General features: G+C 41.1%; 1 protein-coding gene across 2 annotated transcripts; it reads left to right on the top strand.

Moving 5' to 3' along the window:
• Positions 1-9978: 9978 nt before the first annotated feature.
• On the top strand, positions 9979-14694 carry LOC121359344 (28S ribosomal protein S36, mitochondrial-like). 2 transcript variants are annotated; one of them, XR_005956035.1, is made up of 5 exons: positions 9979-10089; positions 10882-10945; positions 13143-13345; positions 14294-14383; positions 14605-14694. XR_005956035.1 is itself a non-coding variant. In XM_041478234.1 (4 exons), the coding sequence occupies exons 1-4, from the start codon at positions 10051-10053 to the stop codon at positions 14620-14622; spliced, it is 324 nt and encodes a 107-aa protein (XP_041334168.1). In that variant the 5' UTR covers positions 9979-10050; the 3' UTR covers positions 14623-14694. The 2 variants fall into 2 exon arrangements, 1 of the variants encoding a protein (XP_041334168.1); XM_041478234.1 differs by lacking the exon at positions 14294-14383.
• The last annotated feature ends 4351 nt before the right edge of the window (positions 14695-19045 follow it).

Below are 19045 nucleotides of genomic sequence, written 5' to 3'. Positions count from 1 at the left end.
TTACAAAGGTAATGAGTTTGTTCAAGATATGTATGGTTTATGGTTTCTTCATCCTACCCTGCGTCCTAGTTCCAGTAGCATGTTTTGGGGGTTTATTAGTAATTGCACTCAGTTTGTTAGAGGAGGAGCAGGGGATGAGACTTTTCAGCCTTTCCTTTCCTTCTTCTCCTTTGAATATGTTATGTCACTTTTGGAGAATGTTGTTAAAACCTTTAGTGAAATTAAGGTATATTAAGCCATATAGATATGAAATAGAAGTGTAAGTTATATTTTTAAGTAAGTAGAAATACATTTTAAGTGCCTTAAGAAACTGTGCTAGCTAGTAAAGGTCCTAAGGCCTAGTTTAAAGTTCAACAACTTAGTCCTAGACATAAAAAAAACATAGCAGAACCTTGCCACTAGAATAGATAGAATTATTCACATAAACCAGATAAAATTACATGCGCAAATAGATAGAACTATTCACGTATATAGATAAACTTATTCACGTAAATTTTAAGTAAGAAAACAGTACATTTGCATAAATAGCTAATATTATATGTGTAGTTTGTTGGGTAAGAACTGATACTATCAATACTACTTTCGCACATTAGAATCAAGTTCAGGTTGATTTAGAAAGAATGTTTTAGAATTGTGTTTTTAGCTGATTGGATGTTTTATAAATAAAAAGCCCCATAGCAGGGTGCAAGGATTATCATCATCAACAACAGTGACCACCACAACCATGACCATCAGCAACCACAAGAAGAAGAAGAAGAAGAAGAAGAAGAAGAAGAAGAAGAAGATGACAACAGAAGAAGAAAAAAAGAAAGAAGAAAGAAGGCTGTGGTCCCTGCTGCTGCTCAGAACATCAGACTCGTCCCTGCTGCTGCTGCTTGGGACATTGGACTCTGTGCCTAAGAACAACTGTTGCTGCTGCTGTTCCTGCATGGAACTTGGGACTCTATACCAGAAAGCTTTTGCATGGACTTTAACACCTGGGACTCTTTGCCTTCGAGACTAATTAATGCAATAAACAACCTTATAGCAACCCACAACTGCTTGTGTCTCTTTGAAGACCCTAGACCCACTAAAGCTCGACACTTGTATACTCTATCATCTGCTTTCTGCCAGATATGAGCCCTGTGCCTTTAAGTTGGATCTGAGAGAGAAGGGGGGGAAGCGATAGAATTCTTTTGGCGCCTGTGTTCAAAACAGAGATAAGCCACTCAGTTTTTTTCCCAGCTCTGGGTTTTCTTTCTCCAGTGAGAGAGAATGAGCTTTTCATTGATTTTTAAGCTAGCTTCTCATTTGTTAGCTGAGATGAGAGGTTTTTCCTGGGACTGTGGCTTCTTTTTGGCCAGCTCCAGATCAGGAGAGTACTGAGCCACACCTACAGAAAGGACTCTGAATCTCTTAGAAACAGTGAGAGGTTTTATTATTTAACATTGTTCATTTTTTTTTTTCATGCCTGTGCGAAACTTGCTTGTAAATAAACAGTTATTTTTTCACTTTCTCCAAGGGAATTCCTTTCAGACCTGTGGGAACCCATGGGGGAGGGGTTGCTAAAACCTACTCTTCTTTAGAGGTGACACCCTTTTGGGACGTTTCCTCCTAAATTTGTCTCAAACTGGGACAAATCTATATAACAGCTTGCTTGCCAACACCAACCTTTGCAGAAAATACAGTTCTGTGGGGAGCTTTAGTCAGCAATTTGACAAAAATTTGGGAACATGTGGGAAGGAAATAGCATCCATGCCAATTGGACAGAGATGGAAGGAAAATATTCCTTACTAGGGACACGTAAGAATGATATTTGTACTGCGTCTAGTTCTGGTCAAACGCCAGTGCACTCACTAGAATTATTTACTCATTTTCTGTTGTGAGATAAGGATTAGGAGAAGGGTAAAAGCAGGCTCAAAACTTTAAAGAGAATAAAGAAAACTTTATTAACAGAACTAAAAGATAAATAATAATAAGAAATCAGAATAAACTTTCAGAACACTTCTCCTCCCTCCAACTTTTCTTTTTTTTCCTCATTGACAATGTCAAGAGACAAAATTAGGTATTTTCAGTCAGTTTACCCCTTCTAAAAATTTTTTTCTTCAGTTCACTTAGGGAGAGGAGTCTCTCCTGCCATGCCATGGAGACTTTTCTACAAGAAACAATTCTCTTGTGGTTTTAATTTTCACGAATAGCAGCCACCCAGAAATCTGGAATTGTGAAGTTCCTCCCATGGTTTGGTAGTTTTCCCACAACTACCACCATGGGTCATTTCAGCTTATTGGGGTGCAATTTTAAGGATGAGCTGTTCTAGTATAGAAACAAAAGTTCTTTTATCTCCGGGAACAGAGGTTTTCTTCTCCCATCCCTGGGGCCAGGTTTTTCATCTCCCTCATCTCTCTCTGTTCAAGCTTCTCATTAGATCACAGCTACTTCAACATCTGCTTGCTTCAGCACTGGTGCTTCTGCTCACGGCTGTGGCTAGAACGTTACATCCCCCCAATGCATTCCATGAATCACAGGGAAAATAAGTCTGATGTATCAATTATATCTTCACCATAGCCTTACAAGAGAATTTCAGCCCAAGACTAAGGCATCTCTTCATTCTCCTCCCATCTTGGATTTGACTCCTTCTTCATCAACCTCGGTGTCTCCATGTTGTTTTCTCTATGTGTCTTCACCCTTTCCTTTTCTCTCACTCGAGAGAGGATTGATGTCTGCAAGTTTTATCTGTGCACTAAAAGAGTTAATATCTCGCCCGGGCCTGGGGGTGGTCATGTGATCTCTGCCAGGTGATGGTTGCTCTGGCTGCATGGCTGTTTTCCAGCCCCTGCTGCATTCAATTTCAGCCACGGGGCTGCTTTCTGCATGGGGCTGCAGGGCTGCCTCTGTTCTTAGCTGCATGATTTTCCATGATGCCAGCAGGATGGTTCGGCAGCTTGCAGCTGGAGCGGAGCCCGGCTCAGCTCCACCTGAAACCAAGTGGAACCGGCCTGGCCTTCCAGCCATGGCAGAATATCATCTGAGATTCTTGGCTGCACAGACTGACCTGGCCAGCGCTGCAGCAGAACAGGGCCTGGCCTGGCCCCATCAGGCTGCATGGGCTGCTAGGCAGAGCAGGGCCTGGCCCAGCCAGTGTCCAGTTACCTGTTCAAAAACCTTAAGCAAGAGAGATTTTCCCGGGGTTTGTTAGATTTTAAATTTGATTTCACAGAGGTGTGTTCAGCTTTCTTAAGTGGTTTAACAGGGTGTCAGTATTCAAAACTAGCCAGCTGATTGGTTCTGTCAGGTCCAAAGGAAGCTGCCAAGGTCCTTACAGGGAATCACTTCTGTAGCTGGTGAATTTTTTCCTTAACTAAAAACCAAAGTATGTTAAACCATGACAATACTGTTGAGAATTGTAATATCTCAAAACCAGATCTGAAAATAACCTCAGGAAATATCTATTGGCTGACAAATTGCACTAATACTCCTTGGGGATGTCAAATACCAGAAATATGGAATAGCCCTCAAACAGGACAATGGGAATATATCCAGCCAGTTCACTGGTGTCTAGACTGGGAAGGGAGTCCAGGCCTTCCAGAGGACCCCTTACAGGTTAGTATAAAATATTCTGATTTATTAAGGTCAAGGCAAAAAGATCTAAGGGCAAAGGAAAAGTGGAATTGCACACAAATATTCACTTGTACTAGTAGGAATCTTGAGGTACAGTGGCTCATGACTGTGGCACAGGTTCCAAGATTGGGATGTGTTTGTATAAATGATTCTACCTTTCTTAATGACATCTGGTTTCACCTAATAAACAATGAGACTTGGAGAGATATCGACTGTCAGCAGGACACGATAAAATCATTAAGACCCACAGTATGGGTGGGAAGTAATGGAATTTGGACTACACATTTGCCCTTGGTAGAGTCAAGAGCACAACGGACACTGGGAGTATTAACATTATGCCCCTTGTGGAAGGAGTCACCATTGGGAACCTGACTATGGGGAAAAGTTAAACATGATGAAACTTGGAAACACCCCTGTAAAGGAACCATAGTGGGATGGATTTTAGAATCCATCTTTACTCTGCAAATATCCACCTTCAGGAACAGGCTGGCCATACACAATTTGACTCTACAAATGGCAACTTTAGCAAATGCAACTCAATTGAGGTTTGCTGAAATAAATGAACAATTGCAAGGCATGACTAAAATGACCTTACAAAACAGATTGGCTTTAGACCTATTGCTGTTACATGGAGTATGTGGTTATTTGAATTTAAACAACAATACTTGTTGTGTGCACATTCCAAATGTGACTGCTAAATTGGATGATCAGATAGAGAGAGATAAAATTGGTTGTTGTATGTAACAGAGAATTAAGGGCAGAATTAGAACGTAACTGGTTAAACAATATATTTAAAGGATTTGGATTTTCTCTGACTGGTTGGGTGGCCTCACTTTTACAAAGTATAATTGTGATCATAGTACTAATTGTGATTATGATGCTTGCTTTAAGCTGCATAAAAAACATGACTGCTAATGCAACATGAGGAACTTATATGATGTTAGTAAAAAAGCAAAGTGAGGCTTATGAAGGCTTGAAGGGAAGACAAGCTTCACAAGTCTCAAGGGGCAGTGGGAGGAATGTTGCCAGATGAAAAATTTTCTGCACCTGGTGGGCTAACACAATGCTTATATTTCAAAAACCACTGATCTATGGAACTGCACAATGCCCATTGTGTAAGAAGGAGAATTGGAAAGCAACCAGCCCAGTTGTGCCAACTTTTACCAGTTCACTGGGCAGTCAGGTATGACTTTGGGGTCGCCAACCACCAGGACCCACCAAAGAGACCTCCAGGACAGAAAAACACGTGTAAAGGGGAGGGAACATATGTTAATTATTTTGGGGAAATTATTATATGTATGTTTATTCTCAGAAAATCAAAGAATATGTATGTAAAACACAGTATAGAAACAGGAGTTTTTCTGTACTCATCATGCACAATATTTCAGAGGAAATATTCCCTCATGCATACAGCCGCATAAAGAATGCCTACTTCTTAATGCTACATTGGTTTTAAGGAATTTTTTAACTTTTACTGAATTTTTGGTAACAGTATTACACTGAAATTCTGACTGTAAGTCTCCTTTTAACACTTTAAAGAAAGCTTTGATGTCTGCACCAGTATTGGAATTGCTGGACTTAATGAAACACTTTGAGCTCTTTTTACATGAGTGGCTTAATTTAGTCCTGGGGGTGTTGACCCAAAAGTTAGGATTATGGAAACAAGCTGTGGGATACTTTTCCAAACAATTGGACAATGTCAGTAAAGGCTGGCCTACATGCCTTAGGGCAGTGGCAGCTACAGTTTCGTTGATTCAAGAAGCTAAAAAAATTGACTCTGGAACAAAAGATCACTGTCTATGTGCTACACATGCTTACAACTGTTTTAGAACAAAAATGGAAATAAATCATTAGTTGTCTGCTAGCAGAATGCTAAAATATAAAGTTCTTTTGGAACAAGACAATGTTAAACTCAAAGTAACTTCTGCACTTAATTCATCTATGTTTTTAGATCCTCAGAAAACAGGAGAGGAATTACAACATGACTGTTTACAAACCATTGAACAAGGTTACTCTAAGAGAGAGGATTTAAAGAATGTTCCCATAACAAATCCAGATACTCTGGTAACTCAGAGGTTGTGCCCCTTGCCTGCTTCTGTACAGATGGCTGAACTTATTGTTTTACAGAAGGCATTGGAATTGTCAGAAGGAAAAATAAAATAGCAAAAGCTGAAAAATGTATCTTGGTAATAACTCCTACAAAATAATAAATTACCACCTCCAGGAATTACAAAGAAAGGAAATTGTTGAGGACATTACTGGCAAATAGATTTCTCTGTATTGCCTCGACAACAGAAATATAGGTATTTACCGGTGTTAGTGGATACCATTTCTGGTTGGCCTGAAGTTTTCCCCTGTCACACCAACAAAGCTAAAGAGGTAACTAAAATATTGTTAAAAGAAATAATACCCAGATTTGGGGTTTCATTAGGAATGTCATCAGACAGAAGACCCCAGTTTGAAGCTGAAATTTTTCCCCTGGCATTGCTGAGAATTAGAATTCATCCAAGCTCTAAGGAAAAGGTAAGCCCATATGAAATACTCTATGGGAGATCATATCAGGCTGTGATTATACCCAGGAAAGTCACATAACAGGGAACTACAATTTGTGCAAGTATGTAATATCTTTGGGAAAAAAAAAACTCTCATCTTTGCATAGGTTTGCTGTTTTAGGATCACCTGTTACCTTGGATGTCTAAGTGCATTCCTTTCAACCAGGAGATTGGGTGTATCTTCTAACCTGGAATGATGAATCTTTAAAGGGAAGCTGGAAAGAACCATTTCAAGGTTTGTTAACCATCCATACAGCAGTCAAGCTTGTCAGAATCTGTACATGGATTCATTGCAGCAGACTTGAAGCAGCACCAAAGCCTGAATGGAAAGTAAATCAACTGGACCTCTACAATTAAAGTTAATTAATATCCCAGATGAACTGTACGTAAGAGGACTTTGTGAGTCATTGGGAAATAACATGTTGTGTTGGTTTTGCACAGCCTGGTTTTTGGTAGCAGAGGGGCCACAGAAGTTGCTTCTGTGAGAAGCTGCCCCATGTCCAGCAGAGTCAGTCCCTGATGGCTCTGAGGATGGACATTCTGCTGGCCAAGGCTGGGCCAGTTAGAGATGATGGTAATGCCTCTGTGATGACATATTTAAGAAGAAAATCAAAACAAAGTGGGGCACAGTTTTTTTTTCCTAACCAAAGAAGAGGAGGTGAGAACATGTGAGGGAAACAACATGGAGACACCAAGGTCAGTGAAGAAGGAGGGGGAGGAGGTGCTCCATGAGCCAGAGCTGAGATTCCTCTGCAGGCTGTGGTGATGACCATGGTGAATCAGGCTGTTCCCCTGCAGCCCATGGGGGTCCATGGGGGATGCAGAGATTGACCTGCAGCCTGTGAGGGAGGTGTTCATGCCAGAGCAGATGGATGCCTGGAGGAGGCTGTGATCCAGTGGGAGACCTGATGGAGAGAGGGGGCCCTTGCTTCCAGGCTGGATCAGCCTGTCCTTGGAGGACTACACACTGTGGAAGAGTGACCCACACCACAGCAGTTTAGGGAGGACTGTTTGCCCATGGGAGGGGCTCATGTTGCAGTAGATTTGGGAGGACTACTGCTTGTGATATTGGAGAAGTTCATGGAGAAGTCTCTTCTGTGGAAAGGGACCCCACGGTCTCACAGGGAAAGGACTTCTCTCCCAGAGCCACAGAAGAAGATCTCAGGTGATGAACTGACCAAAACCCCCATGCCCTGTCTCCCTGTGCTGTTGGTGGCAAGGAGGGAGGGGTTGGGGGGAAAAAGGTGGTTTTGAGGGCTTATTTTACTTCTCATTATCCTCCTCTGACTCTGTTAGTAATAACTTTGATAGTAAAAGATTTTAAAATCATAGAAAGTTTGGGGAGTTAGAAAGAAAGTTAGGCTTAGTAGGCCCTGGGGAAATGTTAAAGGTAGGCCCTGGGAAATGTTAGGCCTTGTATTTGCTAGATCATGTGAAACTGCACCTGTGTAGTCAGTATATGATAAATTATATAATTGTTAGATGTGATTAGATATGATTATTGTTTAAAGAATCATGAGAAACTATGTTAGGGGTTTGAGGGGGATCACGAGAAATCCATGCTTGGATGAAATAAATGTATACAATAGAACAATGTAAGTTTAATAATTAATATGTAAGTTATATAACGATAGAATATAAAACATGTTCAGCTCGAAACCATGTCGGGTCAGATTTGGGTCTGTGCACCCCTGACACCCAGAGCTCTTCAATAAAAGCACCTGCATATAATCATTCCATGATTACGTGCTCCTGAACGCTAACAACTTCACTTTGGACTTCTAAGTTGAGCCTGTTTTGCCCTTGGAGTGTTTTCTCACAGTCCTTATCTCAACTCATGAACCCTTTGTTTAATTTTTTTCTCTGCCCAGCTGTGTCACAGGAGGGTGGGCAAGCAGCTTTTGTGGGTGCCTGGCGTTTGGTCATTATCAAACACGACGTGTGAATGAAGTTATTTTACAACAGTGTATTTCCATTTGTATTAAATTTTGTATATTTCTATTCAAAGCAGTATGAAGTTTTAACTCTCATTTATCTTGTTAAGTGGACTAAGTTTAATAATCCCACTGAGATCAGGTCTGGAAAACTAATAGCGCTTCAGTCTCCACCTGAAATTGATGTAGGAAGTAACAAAGAGCTAATCTGAGTGATTGTTGGATATGTGCTCATATGCCTGAACATTCAGGAAAAGGAATACATTTAATTGGAGTTCCAATCCCCACTGATATAAAATGGACAATGTTGTGGGTACCTCATTTAATATAGATCAAGAAGAAAAAGATCAGGAGTGGGATCTGAAGACATCACCTTACCCTAGCACATGTATAAACAGACGTTATCCCCCAAAAAGGACTAGACAAAGTAGATTGTGTCAACATTACTTTTGTAGGAAACCATATGAACTGTAGTGTGATCAGATTTTCTTAAAAGCAAACAAGAAATTATGTTTTCATGAGAATTCATGCTGCACTTTCAGATAAAGGCAAGGGAATGCAAGTGGCATAATCACCAGTATCAAGTTTAAGCTGAATCTGGGCTCCTCTGTTACCATGAGCTGGTTGAGTTTATCCTGTGGCCAAGGGATTGGTGCAGCACTGAACAGGCCTGGGCCTGCTCAGGTTAACTGTTATGTGAAAAGGCTTTACCTCAGAACTGGAAGGGTTTTGGGAAAATCTTTAATTGTAAGAAATAGTGTTTAAGTCTTGTGAATTAATTTAGCTTTAACCAACAGTGCTTAGTCCTGTATTAATGTGTGCAAGTGGTTATCTTAGCCCTAATGACTGTGGGCCTGAGCAACACTGATAAGAAGGTGTATCTTGGCCACATCACATCACTGGGATGAATTCAAAGAGAATAAACTTTTTCTGGAGGCTTGTGACCAAAAAGAGGATAATTTGAGGAATGGGATGTTCCCCATATGACCATCAGAGACCCTCAAAAGACCCCTACTCTAATGTAAATAAAATCTGAGAAGTGATTTAAATATGTGAAAGAATTTGCAAGGATGTTTAGCATATATGTGTGAGTTTCAAAAAATATACTGAATATGTATAAGTTACATAGATTTAAGCCAGTTTGTTAGTGAGCTGTGGTGCATGGGTTAGGTGGAAATATCCCCCTCATGCCTGGCATTGTAAATAAAAGTGATGCTGCTTTCTAATACTGAAATTACAGTGTTAGAGTTTTATTCCTGATTTTTGGTGACAAGGGTATTTGCACTTTAGGAACCATAATCCCAAATATTACAGTTACCAAGAATTTGAAGGCTGATCTAAAATAAACCAAAAGAATTAGCAATCCTTTTATAAAGAGATCAACATCTTTCCATTCCTTTGCCAGATGGTTTATCCCCTGGTTAGGAGTTAGTGAATTGGAAAAAGCAATTGTGAATATTTCAGCATTAATCGAAATAATTGGAAATCAAACTGCAAGTGCTCTGTGGAGAATAAAAAAGAAGTATCAGCAATCAGGAAGATATCAGCTGAGAACCAAATGAGTCTGTTTTGCCTGTGATGGTAAGTGCTGAGTGATCTCCCTGTCCTTATCTCAACCCATGAGCCTTTTGTCGTCTTTTTCTCCCCCTTGTTCTGCTGAGGGAAGGGATAAGGCAGCTTGGCTGGCATCTGATATCTAGCCAAGGTCAACTCACCAAAGTAATATGTTAAATTAAAACATCGGCACTCTTTATAAGCGAGGGCCAGCTTTTAAAATGTGGATTGGCTGTGTCTTGATCAAATTCAAATAAAATGCAGAGCTCCTTGAAGCGATTTTTAAATTTTAATGTGTTGCCCCTTTATTTTATTTGTATTTTGGCACTGCCTCAAACAGCCCCTTCTCTGGGCCCCGCTCATAGTGGGCGTGGCCTGGTATTGCTCCTCAGGCACTGGGATATGGCGTAACCATGGGTAGTAAGATGGCGGCTGTCACTAGAGTCGTACAGGTAGTGGTGCGCGGCCTGCGGACCGGGAGGCGGCTGGGGCCGGGAGCCTGGGGCCTGGAACCTGGCACGGGTGGTAGGCCTCGCTTCGCGCGCGGCCGCTGGGGCCTGAGGTGGCCGATGCCCGAGGTGCCGCTGGAGAGGCTGGTGTCCTTGGCGCGGGGGAAGAAGGGTGCGGCGGGGCCGGCCCGGTGGCGCCGGTCATTAGATTCCTGTGCCTGGTTCTGGTACCAAAGGATGTTACTGAGCAGTCTGCAGGCTGCCCCTTTTCGGTCGCTCTTCAGGAGGGGAGGGCGCTAATCAGTATCTCGTTTCTAAGCCATCCTTCTTCCCTTCCAAGGTGAAACATAGAGTCTTCTTGAAAAGACATATTTAAAAATACCAGACGTTATAATGTATAGGGTTTTTTTTCTTAATGGAACTAGTCCATCCCAGCCAGCCAGCTGAACAAATATATACAGGTAAAGAGCACTGCTAGCAATTTCACATGCTAAAACTTCGTAATTCCATTTTTGCTACTGTAGTAGTTATTTCTGCATACACACTGATTGCTGCGAGAAAAGGAAGAGAATGCTTATTCCTGTTCTGAACACTAGGGTGGGGTAGTGCCTTTAAAGGTGAAATTTCTCCTTGGGTAAAAATAAAATTCAAGTAGTAGTTTTATCACAGTACTGGTGCACAAAACAGCAGTTATAGAAGTGGTTGTTTAATTTGTTGTGTGTTCCATTTTATTAATGTTTGTCTAGAAATATATTTTATGCTCCCTATTTCTCCTACTACATTGTCTTGTTCTAGGTAGTCAAGCCACATACTCCCTTAATAAAGTTCCCAGACAGAAAAAGTAGTCCCAGACCTAAAAGTAAGTATTTCATCTATAGATACAACTTATGCCATATTTCTTTGCATAAACTGTTGTATATAAGAATCGGCACACAATTTTTCTGCTTTGACTATGCATCTCAACTGATTTTGAGCAGGATTTCTGAATCGTTGTTTTAGTTTGAAGGCTTCCTTTTCAGACTCTATACAACTGTGAGAATATAAATAATACATGCATGCCTTTATTTTTTGGTCAAGGCAAAATCACAAAGATTTCTAGTGATGTTTTTCTACTTATATAAGAAGTCACATTTTTGAAAATACTAATATTTGCCTGAAGTGATAGTGTCCAAATGAATTTGAAACAGCCTTAGGTATTTAGTGATCTTTGCAGAAAATGATGTTGCATTTTCCTCATCCTTTCTTTTCCTAATTGGAGTGTGTGATAGTGTTGGTATTTAAAACCCTGATTTATGGCTAAGAGCTATTCCACTGTACATTTTAAGAAGTGTTTCTTTGTGCTAATAATTAATGCTGAGAAAAAATTGACTTCATTGCAATCTTTTACATTAATTTTTACACCTATAGCTACGTTCATATTTATAGGAACCTCAATACTGTTACATTTAGAACATCAAAGTTAATGAGCTATATGTTGTTTTAATATTCCTTTTGAGTCAATAAAGCATTTGAAACTAAAGTAGTAGAGATTTTAAGAAGCTGTGTTGTTATTCTCACTTGTTTAGAAATGATACTATACTATGTATTTGCCACAGCATTATATTTAGGATTTAACTTTTAGTTTATCCATTAACACTGCAAAGTATCTACAATGAACAGCAGTGCCACTTCTGACTTACTTGTGAATTCTTCAGGAACTATATTCTGCAATAACTTTCAGTCAGAATTTTGTATGTTGTGCCCAGTTCAGCCAATTGCACCACCTTTTATGCCAGCGAATTGCTTTCTCAAAGGCTTAAAAACATATTACTTAGCTTATGCTTATCTTCGCATCACAAGATTTTTGTGGCTAGATATTTTAAGTATGTTAGACCTTTACACATTAATTTCTGCTGCTTCACTAGTGAATTGCAATCTACTTCACTTTGCTTGAATGCTGTAGCAATAACTGTTTCACCATACCAGAATGTTGCTTCTACATAGCTACACACAGCTCTGCAGATCAAGACTATACTTTTAGGGATGTGAGTGCTTTAAAGGCCAACCAAATTCTATTATCATATTACCACTGCAACATGATGGTCTCAAACAGGGAAGGGAAAACTGTAGTAGGGACTGTATCTGAGCTTAAGCAACAGCAGTATTAGGTCAGGTATTTTTTAATCTTGACTTTAGGTTTTTGATTGGCTAATGCTTCTATTGCAAATACACTTCAGACTTTAAGAAATACAATAGAAGAAAATCTTAGGCAAATTTCTAAATATTTATTTGGTACATAAAAGAAATTTGGAGAAACTTTTTTTTTTTAATTTATAAGGTATGTTACTTCTTAAAAATACTTTGTAGTCATTACTAGCCAAAGCTATTATCACCTGTGTGTTGTTTTCTTTTGTTTTCATCCTCTGTTCCCTTTGCCTTTTGCTCTTAAATTTTAAAATTTCAGTTTAATGGCATGCTCCCTGTTCAGATTCTGCTCCTTTTGATGGGTTCTCTTCCTCCTTGCTCTCTTTGGGACCTTACATTCTTGATACCATTTTGTAATATTAAGAATGGGTATAGCATTCTATTACATTTTGTGGTATGCCGTAGTTGTGAGCTTTTTCTTTCTCTAAGCCTCTATCTCCTTTTCATTTGTTTGTCTTTACAGTTGCAGTAAACAAAAAGCATCATCTTAGTTGGATGTTAGTTATTTATCTTTCTACATAATCCCCTCCACACACACATTTGATACTTCACGCTGCTTCTGCAAGTACAGCTTCCCAGTGAAAAAGCCTTTGTTAGGATCTATGTTGATTTATCTTCTGTTTCCACATCTGTATTTCTGCCACTCAAATATGCTTTCTTTTACTTTCAGAATTTTTTTCACCATGTTCTTGGTATATTTAACAATAAAAACAGCTTGTGAGAAGTAGAATATCTTTAAATTATTTTAATTATTTTGATTATTTTTTATAATGAAGAACATTGTCAATAACTGGTAACTTTTCTTGGCTGCTCACTAATTAATTTTACAGTCTTGTTATATTTCTGTAATGGTTTTGCAATCTGGATTTCAGTACTGGAATCTCTACAAACAAGTATGCCATCTCTTGGTGCTTCAAAAGCACAGGAGTCTGTAGGAGGCAGATCACCAGGATTTCAAAATATTTCACCGGTTAGGAGAGTACAAGGTATACCAGACACTTCTGAATCAACAAGAACCTTACCTCAGAAATACAGACGAAAACTAATGTCAGATGAAGAGATTGATTATATTCAAGTAAGTTTCATTTATTGTTGTGTGTTGTCTGTATTTGCCTAGTATTTATCTTATTTCTACACCTCTTTCCAAGTCTAAAATACGATATTACATTGTAATTCTTGGGCAAGTGTATACTCGGAGTTTTCACCGCTTTGATGCACAGTACCCAAACTACAAAATCTTAATGCACAAGGTACCCAACACTCACTAATTAGTAGCTTGTGGTGTCACTAATTAGAGAGATACAGCTATGCAGACAGCTTGTGATAGTCATAGCCTACATTAATCACAGTCACTACCTGTTGTGTAACAGCTGTTTAACGTGTAATTTGAATATGCTGTACAGGAGCACAAGAGTCTGTTCTTAGACCAGCAAAGGCTATTACCAGGTGACTGAAGTCTAAGATATTCCTCGAGCTAGTATAAATTATGTATTAGTAAGTTACTGCTTGTATTTCTAGTAGTAGAAACATTTGATTAAACTTGATATAAATATTTTCTGCAATATTTTCAAATATGCCATTGTACATAAAAGGCAAGAAAAACCTGCTTTTGTTCTGTAACAATTTTCAGTTGTAAACACCGATGCTTAAAAAGAGAGAATGCACAAAATATGAAGAACTGGAGAGACGGGTGTGAGTTTGAAATTAAAAGACACATAGCTTTGTTAAATTATAAGGACACCTACAGTGTGATCATATTAATAGAGGAAATCAGTTTTCCTTCATGTATATCAGTATGGTATTATAATTAGAAATAAAATTAATCATTTTGCATTGTAATATGCTCCTTGACCTCTAGCATAAATTTTGTAATGGTGAGGTAAATTGTAAAATAATTTCATTAGCAAAATAATGCATTGAGTAACTTTCTGATTTCTCATAAAGATTGTAATGGCTGACCTTGGGTTTGTTTTTGCTTTGGAATTTGGGCAGTGAAAATAATTCTAAAACTTCTGTTTGCTAGTGCTGTGTTTATCAGACCTTTCTAAAGTGAGTAAGAGACATGTTTCTTCAGAGTGGGAGAACTGGAAGAAGCTATAAATATAGGTTGCAGGTATTGATCTTTTTGTATTCTCCCCTGAAAAAATTGAGTTCTTATGGGTAGATACTGATACTTTGACACTCTGTGTATGTTTCTATACAGGTTAAAAATCAATGTCTAAATCAAGAATTAAAACTAAAACGATTTGTTAATCTAGAACATTGAAAAATATTTCATCTCCATTTTCCATTATTTTAGTGGAATACATTTAACTATATGCTTTTATTTTACAGCTTGGAGGTCCAGAATAAATATAGAAGATTATTTGCCACTGTTGAAGAGTGAAATATTACATTCACAATAAAAGCATTTCCTTAATATTATGATTGTGATGCTGAATTTCCTAAAACCTATAAAACTGTATTTACCCCGTGTGGGTGGGCTTTTGTGGACATCTTTCCATAACTGCCCCTGAAACTCTTTAAATAAAGATCCTCTTTTATATTACCTCCTTACTAAAATTATCTCGAGTTTCATTTCCAGGTTGGGCCAAAGGCAACAGTTATTCCGGCACACCCAGATGGGACAAGAGAACCTGGTGCCCTTCCTCCGGATCAGAAACATCCTGCAAGGAATTCTTTCCTGCCAGCAATATAAAGAATTCCATGCAGCAGCCTGAGGTTGCGACGCCATGGTTCCAAGATCCTGCAGGAGGTAATATAAAGGTAGCTCTTTTTGCTGTGTAGTATGTAGTTCGTATCTGTGTATGTATTGCGTATCTGCTAAAGGTCAGTAAGGTCAGTAATTGCTAGCAATCCTAGGACAACCCAGCGTGGTCGGGGGGGAGGGGGGGGAATTTGCTTTTGGAGTGGTTTCTCAAAGTTTTTCTTTCGTCGCTTTTACAACCTGCCCCAGATCAGCTGGAGGGGAGGCGGGACGTGCATGTGTATGTGTGTGTTTGCCACTGGTGTCTTGGTTTACAAGACAGGTATCTGCTAGGGAAGGCAGAAAAGCTTCCCTTGGAATGGAGAATATGTAAACCCCCGCCCTCCGAATTATTAGAATTTTGAAATTAAGGGCCTCTCAGGCAAAGATATGGGAAGAAGAATAACAGTTATTTACTAGTATGTATAATAAAGCAAACAAACAACACCAACTATGGCATTAACAACAAACAGATTCAGGAACCCAGTGACAGCCTTTTCGGCTGTGGCACTTTCCCCTTTGGTGTAGTTATGGTCACAGCTGGCAGGGGCGCTGGCAGGCTCCCGGTGGACAGACAGGTGCGATGATCTCCACGTGGCTGCAGGGGGCGCTCCGGCGTGGGCTCGGGGAGCACGCAGCAATGGCAGCTCAGCCGAGCCGAGAAGGGATGGAAGAGGCTTTGCTTCACAAACCCCTGGGGCAGTCAATTCCGGTGCCCCTAGCAGGACTCTCAGAAGCAGCAGGCTGGAACAGCAGGGATGAGCAGAAATCCCAGGGCAGTGGATGAGAATGTATCAACTCTCCACGGCAATAGCTGGAACCTGCGGGATGTCCTGGTAGGGCAGGTGGATGCGGGGCCCAGCAGCAGAAAAAAGGTTCCCTGCTGGGTTATGGTGGTGGCAGCGAACTCCTTTCCCCAAGCCGCAGGTCCGACCGTCCTCCTACGAAGCCCAGCAGCGAGAGCGAGGCTGCCCCCAACCCCATCTCTTTTTTACCTGCCCCCATTCTCGCGGTATCTCCGCCCCCCCCCCCGCCCAAGGGAAACTCCCAGAAACCAAACCAAAGGCGTTCCCCCTCCCCATCCGTCTCAAGCATCCAGCTATTGTAAATCAAGGGTGACTCAGACGTTGGTGAGGGAGAGAAAATGACGAGGAGGCCTCCAGCTTATCAGAAGGCTAAATAATTACTTTATTATTTAATATTATATACATTGCATCTAAACTGAATCTGCCTTGCACTCACCCTTGCTCACAACTGCAAAGAACTGCACTCATCTCCGATTCTCCCGTGACTGTCTTGTGACAGTCCGACACACACACACTTCTTGGCCCTGACAGGCCAAGGGAACAAAACATCCTCACTTTGGGTAAATAATCTCCATATTGCATTCCACTCTGGCCCCCCCCCCCGCCCAAGGGAAACTCCCAGAAACCAAACCAAAGGCGTTCCCCCTCCCCATCCGTCTCAAGCATCCAGCTATTGTAAATCAAGGGTGACTCAGACGTTGGTGAGGGAGAGAAAATGACGAGGAGGCCTCCAGCTTATCAGAAGGCTAAATAATTACTTTATTATTTAATATTATATACATTGCATCTAAACTGAATCTGCCTTGCACTCACCCTTGCTCACAACTGCAAAGAACTGCACTCATCTCCGATTCTCCCGTGACTGTCTTGTGACAGTCCGACACACACACACTTCTTGGCCCTGACAGGCCAAGGGAACAAAACATCCTCACTTTGGGTAAATAATCTCCATATTGCATTCCACTCTGGCACAGCAAGCGAGATAAGAATTATGTTTTTCCTTCTTCACTGCTTGTCTCACAGCTTTTCTCTGTTCAGAGGGCATGTGAATACCACACCCAGCCATCAGTGCTTCTTAGCAACTCAATGGGAAGAAATTCCATAGGTAATAAGGAAAGAACAGAAAAAACCCAACCCCCAACAACTGGCTGAGATTGTTCATTGGTGGAGAAAAGCAAATTACAATGAAGAAGTTTCTTTCCTGTTTAACACGGGTGGGTTGAAAGTTGGCTTGGGGATACCTGGGCACGGAGCAGCCGGGAAGGGTGGCCTTGCACCATTGCAGAGGAGGGGAGAAGCGCTTCCACTTCCGGTGTTCCATCTGTGGAAAGTTTTTTCCAAGATTTTAGGGCAGAGGTGGCTCTCGGACTCCTGGGACAGATCCACGAGTGGGGAGGCCACGCCCCCCATGACGGATGGCAGGGAACAGCCACTCTAAGAGGGGCCGATGTGACATCTGTCATTGCCCTGAGAATGGCCGGGAAATGGGGTGAGGGAGCGGTCCCGGGACCTGCGGCCGCCGTTGCGCCGCTTGGCCCCTGCTCTGGCCGGCGGGGTGGCCGCTGCTGCGCAGCCACAGCCTGGCTCGTCCCCCACCCCTGGGCCCCACCCGTGCCGGCCCGGAAGGGACCAGGAGTGTGAAATCTATGGGCAGGAATGTCACCACCCTGGGCGGCACCGATTTTGCTGCTGCGAGGGGCAGGGGAAAGGCAGAGTTGAGTCCCTCGAGGAAGCTGATGTCACCTTTGTAGGCAGGAACGACTATTGCAGTTTCCATAGTAATGAGTTTTGTTTTAGAGAGACACGAGAACCGCTGTGAGCATCGACACAGCTCGAGCACGGGCGTGCCGGGAGTGCCCCTGGGCAGGTGTGGCGTAGTGTGTGGCGGACATCGAGTGCTCTTTGTGCTGTTAAGCACTCAAAAGGGAAATGCTGGGTCCAAAAAAAAAAGAAACTGTTTTTCAGGCTTCCTTAAAACAGGCTATAAGTAAACAGAGTCCTGTGTTAACAAATACCTTAGAATGGAAACTGAGCCAAGATACTATAAAGGCTGTTAGTGCCATAGGGGTAAGAGAAATGAGACCTTTCTTCCAACCTTTAAAACATGAGTTAAATAAATGCTGGATTTATCAGTTTCTCTATTTACCAAATTCTCCTAAGAAAGATCTATTGGAATTTTGCAAAAGGAAGAAAGTAACCAATAGTTTAGGATGGTTTACTGAATTAAATTTTAAAAGTACCTTCTTCTGCATCCCTGAGAATAGGAAAAGCCAAGTACTTATTGCTATTACATGGAAAAATCCTGAAACAGGGAAAAAGAGCCAGCTCACCAAGACAGTCCTGCCTGAGGGTTTAAGGCACAGCCCAACTGTAATATGTGATTTAGGTAATTCGTGCTTATGTAGAATATGATGGGAATATATGTTATAATGTTTAAAAGAAATATTCAAAAGTGTTTCAAATCCACATGTGGGAGCCGAGGGATTGCCTCATACCAGGAGACTGCCACATGCCATTGCGAAACTGCAGATGGCAGCAAGGAAAGGCCTAATTTACAATCGAAAGAGCCTGGCTCTGGAGGAGATGAGTCTTTACTCAAGAGCCACCTGGGCGACCAATATGCGACAAGTACTGAGATCAAGATAGCAGGAGCCATTGGAGAACTTGCATCCCAATGCTGGGTTCTCGTAACTCAACATCAGCATTCATCCAGCATTCATCGCTTGCTGGGAACTACATTGTCCAGTCCAATGCAGAGAAAGGAGACAACATGAATATGTTTAACTATGAAAAGAACAAGAGACACTCTGCCTCGGGCAAAATAAAGTGTATACAAACAGCCCAGACACACACACTGGCATGAACAGAGGGGGTTCCGATGCAATAGAGGTTGGACCAGTGTTCACCCAGCACCAAACCCGGGGTCGACGCTGTCCCTTTGATTGTGGCTATCGAGACTGTATATCGGTCGCAAAATAAATTATATTTTTATTAATTATTGAATTGGCTGTATCGATTTTTACCTATAATACCAACTATATTCAGAAATCAGCTGGAAAAGAAACTGGAGAACTGGAAAAGTCAGCAACTGAGAACTGCTGCATCCAACCAGCAGCCAAGAATTGCTACATCCAACAGTTGCATGCAACTCACTGTAAGTTTGTTCCATGAACATCAGTGACAGGTACCTTATGTTACTGAAACAGGGTAATGTTATTCTGGA

The sequence above is a fragment of the Pyrgilauda ruficollis genome, unplaced genomic scaffold (assembly GCF_017590135.1).
Source record: "Pyrgilauda ruficollis isolate IOZ18807 unplaced genomic scaffold, ASM1759013v1 scaffold436, whole genome shotgun sequence".
Taxonomy (NCBI): Eukaryota; Metazoa; Chordata; class Aves; order Passeriformes; family Passeridae; genus Pyrgilauda; species Pyrgilauda ruficollis.
This window is presented reverse-complemented; position numbering and strand designations above follow the sequence as displayed.

Coding starts and splice junctions, on each gene's coding strand:
- LOC121359344 (XM_041478234.1), top strand. CDS start 10,051: ATGGGTAGTAAGATGGCGGCTGTCACTAGAGTCGTACAG. Junction 10,090..10,881: donor CTGTCACTAGAGTCGTACAG/GTAGTGGTGCGC, acceptor GTCTTGTTCTAG/GTAGTCAAGCCACATACTCC. Junction 10,946..13,142: donor AAGTAGTCCCAGACCTAAAA/GTAAGTATTTCA, acceptor TCTGGATTTCAG/TACTGGAATCTCTACAAACA.